General features: G+C 35.4%; 1 protein-coding gene across 2 annotated transcripts in view; it reads left to right on the forward strand.

Annotated features, from left to right (window-relative positions):
• PLCZ1 (phospholipase C zeta 1) overlaps nucleotides 1-4,620 on the forward strand; it is a 41,801-nt gene extending 37,181 nt beyond the window's left edge. The window contains exons 11-13 of one of the 2 annotated variants that reach the window (XM_087873054.1): nucleotides 1,590-1,722; nucleotides 2,782-2,931; nucleotides 4,479-4,620. In XM_087873054.1, the coding sequence (XP_087729180.1) occupies nucleotides 1,590-1,722; nucleotides 2,782-2,931; nucleotides 4,479-4,576 (381 nt within the window). In that variant the 3' untranslated portion in view covers nucleotides 4,577-4,620. Of the gene's footprint in view, nucleotides 1-1,589; nucleotides 1,723-2,781; nucleotides 2,932-3,954; nucleotides 4,102-4,478 lie in introns of those variants that run through there. The other variant, XM_034442640.3, reaches the window with a different exon arrangement.
• Nucleotides 4,621-8,212: the final 3,592 nt, after the last annotated feature.

Genomic DNA, 8,212 nt, shown 5'->3' on the forward strand with positions numbered 1-8,212 from the left:
ATTAAATGTGAGTTATAAAAATCTGGTTGACTTGAAAATAACAAAGAAATAGAATTTTTGATATCTTTTTGCTAGGAATAGTCTGGATTCATCTGCTCAGGTGCAGATTTTGTGGGCTAGGATTAGGATCAGAGATTGTACTTCATCACTTCCAGAACATAATAACATATGATATAATAAGGTATGATATACTCATAATAAGATATGAGTATAAATACTTTCAGGATGGTGTATGCCTAGAAACAATTTTAGTTTTTTAATTCATCCTGAGATTATTCCAACTAATAAAAAATGAATGGATGACCAGGCTTCTAAATTGGTGATGTGCTGTGTTTGATGCATAAGAATTCAGATGGAAGGACATGTTCCTCTTAGCACTGCCTCATTACCTGGTTAACTTTGCCTTTGCCTTTACAAAGTCCCACAGTGAAAATGTATGCTGATGACTAGAGCATTCAATTTGGATATGAAAAGTCTGGTTTAATGACCTTTAAAGCACACTCAGTTTATTTGTTGTAAGGTTAAATTGGTACTGTATATAGGTGTCTAGGAATCAATGCCCTGAAATGAGTACAATTCCTGTAATTAGTCTGGTTTGGAATAGTTCCAGAAATACTGGTTGAATGTGAAGGCTGTCAGTTAACAGTATGAATGTAGGATATCACAGCAGTCTCAATTCAGTATCATATTTTTTTCAGAGAACAGTGTGTTGTTGTTTTTCTTTGCCCTTTATTGTTTCCTTAAATTGGCTTATTTTTCTTTACAAATTCTGGCAGAGAGCAAGAGAGCGTGTCGCAGTTTGATCACAAATTAAGACACTGAACTGCAAGTTGAAAAGCTCAATTTTCAGCCCTGCCTTAGGCATTGAAGTCAGTTGGATGACTTTGGGCAGTCACTCTCACTCAGGCCTAGGAACAAGTCAATGGCAAACCATCTTTGAAAATGCAATGAAATGATGCAGATATAAATAGAAAACAACCTCCAGCATTGAGTTCTTACTGTAGCTCAAAAAGCTTTACTTTATTACAGACTCCTATTGAGGCACCCTCTGAAACAAGTGTGCAAGAAGAGGTTTTTGGGGAAAATTGGGAGAAATTTTTGGCAAAGCACATAAGTTGGTTTTCAGTGATGGAGCTATTTCCTGAGAATGACTTATTGGAGATTCATCTGTCTCCAACACTCTCAGTCTTGAAGGCAGAACTTTTTGGGAGGGCTTTTGAGGCCTGAGGCCATGCTCTCTTTTTAGGTTTTGTTCAATGTCTGTGTTTTATACTCTATTCTATAGTTTTACTTTGGGAACCACTGACATTTCTATGACTCTGGGAGGATACAATTTTGATTAAAATTAAACAAATTGCAGTTGAAAAATAAGCAAAGTACAGAATTTAATGCAATGATTTTTTTTTTTACTTTTATTCTGGAGGCTACAAACCCCATCCCTTCCCACAATACTTTATGATAGGCTTTGAAACTTTCATAGGAAAAATTTAATGCATGTAATATTATTAAATAATAATTTATAATATTAATAATAATTTTAAAAGTTAGCATCCTAGTTAATACTGGTATCTTTTCCTGCATCTATGCAGCTTATTAGTGGCCATCAGTTACCACCTAGCAACCTTTCAAGAACTAACAAAGCTGACCCTCTTGTTATACTAGAAATTTATGGCATTCCAGAAGACCAGGCAAAACAACAGAGTTGTGTTGTGAAGGGCAATGGTAAGTGGATCATACTGATTCTGTCAGGCAGTGTTCTGTAGCCTGATAGCTTCCAGATACTTTGAATCTACAATTTCCCAGAATTTAACTCATCTGAATGGCAGTATGGCATACTGTCTTTAATAATAATGGAATTTTACACATCTTAACATAATTCCCTGATCAAGAGGCAAAGAAATGAGTTTCCATCACCACAAACATCCTTGGTGTACTGGGGCTTCTCAATGTCATTTTGACAAGCCCTGCCTTTCTCTTGTACTTTAGAAAAGTTGTTATAGGTGCCCATGGCTGAATACTTCTCATTAAAGATATATGAGTGGACAATCCATAAGACCAGGGCTGTCAAACTCAATTTCATTGAGGGCCGCATCTGGGTTGTGTTTGATCTCAGGGAGCTGGGGTGGGCATGGCCAGGGCCAGGGAGGGCATGGGTAGCTCAATGGTATTCATGTTGGGGCGCCTGTAGCGTTCCAAGTGCTCTGCCAGCAAAACGGGCTCCCAAGCTCTGTTTTCAGCTGTGACAGCCTCCTGCAACCCTCTGCCAGCGAAAACAGAACTCGGGAGGGCTGCCCGCAGCCCTCCCAAGCTCTGTTTCCGCTGGTAGAGGCACCATGGGCCGCTCCTTCTCTGTTTACACTGTGGCCAGATCTAAGTACCCCGTGGGCCGGATCTGCCTGAGTTTGACACCCTTGCATAAGACAGAGTGGAGATCAGTAGAATTGTGGAAATTGTTATTATGTATTAAACACAGTTTGTTTTCCTATTAACAGAATGTGTGTTAGAACTGTGAGTGACATTAATTTGAGATCTTCATGTGAACATCACCATATACTTTAAAGAGAATAGATGAGATTGTATTAATCTTGATTTCATTATGACCAAAGGTGTAACCGTCATTAATGATATATTTCTTGTTCATTTTGTGAATCATTCAATTTTCTATTCTTGTAGTCACTTGGAATAACCAGAAAAAAGAATTGTGAAGAAATAATGACTAACTCTCAGAAGATAAAGTGTTTTAGATAAATTGTTCGTCTTATATTGCTTTTTTTATTTCAGCTTTGTGTCCTAGGTGGAATCAAACATTCACATTTGGTATCCGTGTTCCAGAGCTTGCCTTAGTTCGTTTTGTTGTAGAAGATCAGATTTCTCTTGTTTCCAATGATTTCCTTGGTCAATATACGTTGCCACTTTTAAGCATAAATAGAGGTATTACATTGATTGTTTTTGTGTACAAAAAGTGTTCCAAATCTACTTTTTTATTAAAACATTTCTTTTAATTAATATATAAGGCATAGCATACAAAACATTGTAATATTGTTTCTATTATTGCTGATTCCAGAATTGTTCAAATAACTATTCTTCCCTTACTTTATGACATTGTATGATTGAATGGTGGGTCAACTTATTATTTTAAAAATTTTCAAATATTAGAGTTATGGGCTGTACAGTTTTCTTTTTTATGTAAATCAACATGCTAGTGTTCACGTGTAATCTTTCTCAGTGTTTGGAACCTACAAACTTTATGTTAATAACAGGAATGTTAATGCACACTTCCAAATATTGCTTATTGTTTATATCTCTATCTATCTATCTATCTATCTATCTATCTATCTATCTATCTATCTGTCAGTCATCTATATCTATATATCTATATCTATCTGAATTATGGAGTCTCTAAGCTTGATTGTTTACTTACAGACATTTCATTACTCAGGTAATATCATCACTGAAATGGGTAATGAAATGTCTGCAAGCAAACTACCAAGCTTAGAGAATATTGAGAACTCCACTGTTTGGAGATTCTTTTTGAATGGCCAGCAGCTGATTATTTTCATTTTGATTCCCATGATATCAGTAGTGTCTCCAAAGGTTGCTCGGTTCTTTATAGGGGCAGTATGCTTACTGCTTTCCTTTTTCAGTATTGCTTTTACTTATGAACATTTTGAAGTGGGATAATCTCTGAAATTATGGATCAGGAGAAGGAACTTTCAGAACTACATGAACTTTCAGAACTACTTTGAACCAGATGTTCAAAGATCTCAATGAGAAACATGGGATGAAGACTTTTGCTTAACGGTGGAATTTGCCCTATATCAAGTCAGAGATTTCTCATAATGCCTAGAATGAATCCCGAAGGATCTTTTCTAATCCTGCATAAAGTTTTCATAGATTAAACTGAGGACCTTTCTTATGCAAAACACATTGAAACCATCAAATTTCTTTCCAAAGGTTGTCTATAATTGCTGCATTCTTGTAATAGTTTGTAGCTAGTGTACATGTTAAACTTTTCTACATGTACTGAATTTAACTATATTGCATTGCAAAATCCGTCACAAGACCTTTAGAGGTAAGAACAAAATTCCAGTCTTTATGCTTGTATTTGAAGTATTTCTATAATTAATAAAGAGTAGATTTTCACAGTTGCTATTTATGGGTGACATGACTTCTGAGCAGGACTGTGTGAAACATTCTTTGCCAAATGACCAAATTCTGTCAACAGAAATAATTGTGCAAATTTCTGTATTAACGTTGTTGAAATTGCACTGCTTTGTTTTGTCATTCTCTTACACTGAAGCAAATAAGTACTAAAATACAACTTTGATAGAACCAAGTTTTTGTACTCATTTTGATGTTTCCGATTCTTTGAGGAATGAATTTCAAACTAATACTTTACAAGATGCAACTGTTATATATGTGTTGTTGTGTATTTTTCACTGTATACAATACATTAATTGGCTGTTATCATATTGCAGGTTATCGTCACGTTCCACTTTTTTCCAAACTTGGTGTCAGTTTACGTCCTGCTTCACTCTTTGTACATGCTTGGTACTCAAGAAATAATGTATGTTAGGATTTCTGCCTATTCCACAATAAAGATTCAGTGGTTTAATTATATTAAGCATTCGGTGTTACAGTTTTTCTTCCTGAATTAATTTTATTCTGTATGTACTAAACCCACATAAAATATACCTTGTTGAGTAAGAATAAAATCCCTCTGTTGTATTTCTAACAGATGGATACTTTTCAGATGTACTAAAAAGAAGAAAAGTTTCCTTTAGTCTCTATAAATTGTTTGCATTAAATCAAAAGCAATGATCAAATTGTATATCTTATGTTTTAAATTCAGTCATTTAATAAAGTTTATTTTCTACCTATCTATCCCCAGATATATCTTGAATGTGTAACAGATCATTGTATATACCTCATAGATAATAGAATACAAGTGATAATATTTTGGCTTGTAAACTGGTCCCTGGATTACAGATCCTAATTTTGAAAAAATATCATGAACAGGCTTGATATATAACTAGGCTTTGGCTGTTTTTATTGTCCAAAATGTACCAAAACTGAACAGGAAAAGCTGCATATGGTATAGCTACAACTACAGTTTGCAATCTGCACTTTCTCTGTCTTACTCCAAAGTGTTACATGACAACCTTGATTATCCAAAGCCATGATAAGCAACAGAGATAAATGTAGGCCCATATGGCATGAGATTCTGCAACAGAATGGGAGAGGTGGCAAACTATGACATGTGTCTACATTCAGTACATAACTACGGTAATAAATTAAGGTACAAGGAAGGAGGTTCAGGTTAGACAATAGGAGGAACTTCCTATCTCTATGAGCTGCCAGCTGTCAACTGATGGAAGAGGCTACAATATGACATAATGAAATATCCTCTGCTAGAAGTTTTCACATTGAGGCTGGATGGTCGTCTATTGGAGATGTTCTAGTACTATAGATCCTGTACTCAACAGGATTTTGGGTTAGATAACTTTTGTGGTTACTTCCAACTCTGCTATACTGTCAAATGCTATGGTGTTGGTACACAAATCCAAAATAGCAGCATTTGTGTGTTGATGTTACTGTCCATGGTTTTGTTTTGTTTTTTCATTTTCTCATAATTTATTGCTAACATGACTGTCATCTAGTGACAATCATAGATATTTGAAAGATTGGGAATTTGAATGAAAGTGGAGTAAATGATAAGCACCATGAATCAAAGTAATTAAAAAATTTGATATGACAGGTATCTCAAATTTTGAGAAAGGTTAAGGATGTAAATAAATGTCAAATTTATGAATATCTGTTGGAAAATGAAGATGTAAGTTGAATTATAAATGAAAGGGCTAAAATGCATATAGTTATGGGATTGTATGAAAATAGGAATCCTTTGGTTAGTGATAGTTGCATGTTATATATGAGCCTTGGTGGTGCAGTGGTTAGAATGCAGTACTGCAGGCTACTTCTGCTGCCTGCTGGCTGCCTGCAATTTTGCCGATCGAATTTCACCAGGCTCAAGGTTGACTCAGCCTTCCATCCTTCCGAGGTGGGTAAAATGAGGACCCAAAATGTTGGAGGCAATATGCTGACTGTAAACTGCTTAGAGAGGGCTGTAAAACAGTATATAAGTCTAAGTGCTATTGCTATATTCCTGTGAATATAACAGAAGAATTGGATGTGATCTTTGGGGAAAATTGAGAAACATTCTTCATGAGATCCAGGGGAAAAATATTCTGTTAGATGGATGGGAAACAAGATGAAAGAATATAGAAAAAGTGAATAATTCAGAGGCTCAAAATGAATGAGAATGATGACTACTAGCAAGTACTTGCTTAGAAAGCTTCATTCCAGGCAGTTTACAATCAAAATGTTGGTCTCTTTGTGATATTTGCTTACAGCAAATGTGTTTTTTTCCCTATAGTAAATAGTTCGTGACTTCATCAGCTCTCTTGAGGCTTATTAATGCTCAACTAGCTTTTCTCGGGAAGACATTAATTAATTTCAAGAGTGAACTGGGGTGACAGCAACGTCTCTTCAGTTCTGTCATGACAAAATATATTCTTTTTTTAATCTTTATTTTTCTCTTCATTACAATTACCCTTCAGCTCCAATAGCCTTTTAAGTTGTGAGCTATTTAAGTCAGATTTGTTTGCTTTGAAACTATTGTGTTTTCCCGAAAAAAGCCATTTTCTGCACTGAGTCCCAGACATACTCAAGTGTTTTGCATCTTTTGAAGAAAATGCCATTTACAGAGTAACATCATAGTTATAATACTGCAATATAGCTACAATCCAAAGCTGCACAAAAAGTGCATAAGGAATTATGCTTCTCAACAGCTGCGGCTTGTAATATGGGAATCTTATCAGATTATAGTGGTAGGAACAAAACCCATCACAGGTAGTCCTCAATTAAAAATGGTAATTGGGACTATCTAAAGCTGTTGCATTGCCCTTCTAGCACAAATACATCCCTGTTCAAGCTGCTTGATGCTAAGCTCAATGTAAGTTTCATCTTTCTTTTATAAGAGTGGGTTTGGAGGCAGTTTTGCACTTGATGATTTCCATGACCTTGTCTCAAATTATCACAGGCCTGAAGCACAAGCAAGAGCACACTTTAGACCTGATGTAACTCTCATGCACATGGTAGTCTGCCAGCCTGTGTGGCTTAAAATTTCTTGGCAGCTTCCCTATGGATTTTGGTTGTGGAGAGCTGGTAGGATGTTTCTTCATCTAATGACCATACTATTTGGGTTAAAAACAGCAATCAGGGCTGCAGAGATTGTCATTGCTAAGTTCTGTCACAGTTTTTTACACCCTCATTGTTAGCAACAGAAACCCCAGCCCCAATTGCCTTCGTCAAGCAAGGACTAACCTATAACAGAAATAGTTTTCAGGCATAGCAAATCTATATTATTTACTGAGGAGTAAAGGAACATTGGTTCTGATCACACAAAATTACTCTATTTTAGAAGGGTTGTTGTTCCATACTACTGAGCATTTTCCTTGCCCCGATGCACTGGCTAGAGATGAACTGAGTTTTAGCCTAACTCCATCTATTCAGAAATAGTCCTCTCGAGAAACGTTGCTACCTTTGAAATTTCATGCTGCAAAATACATACAGATGGCTTTTTAATGTTGAAGCTAATGAGAACCATTTGCAAATAGAAGAGTAGTAATTCCATGAAGATAACTAAACGACAATGGGCCATGAAAAACTCGTTATAATATTTCTGCGATTAGTGGTCTCCTCTGTACTCAGTGGTGTTCCTCACATACATATTCTCCAAGGCAAACGATTAGCAAATGTAATATTGTTCATCCAACTATATTAATAAGTCTTTCAAATGTTCCACTACTATCTATGATAAATCATGAAATATTTTTAATATGTGTTACAATTTCTCAATTCTTACTGAAAATATAAGATGATAGATGTTCAAGTAGATGCTCCTATATGCAAAAAATAATATTTAATGCATAAAAATCTATTCTTAAAGAACTGGCAAGCTAGAACCTACTTATTTAATCTGGTACTGCTCTAAGCATCAGGGCTATATCATTCAATTAATCAATTGGGTAATCTTTGGACATTTCTGTTTTGATTAAACAACAAGTTATGGCAAAGAAGCCAATTTCAAAGATTCGATTTTGAAACCTTAGGATTTAAATTCTAAAATTTATGCCCTATCCTAAATGTCCAT

Source organism: Pantherophis guttatus, chromosome 7 (genome assembly GCF_059756535.1).
Source record: "Pantherophis guttatus breed Tessera chromosome 7, ASM5975653v1, whole genome shotgun sequence".
Lineage (NCBI taxonomy): Eukaryota > Metazoa > Chordata > Lepidosauria > Squamata > Colubridae > Pantherophis > Pantherophis guttatus.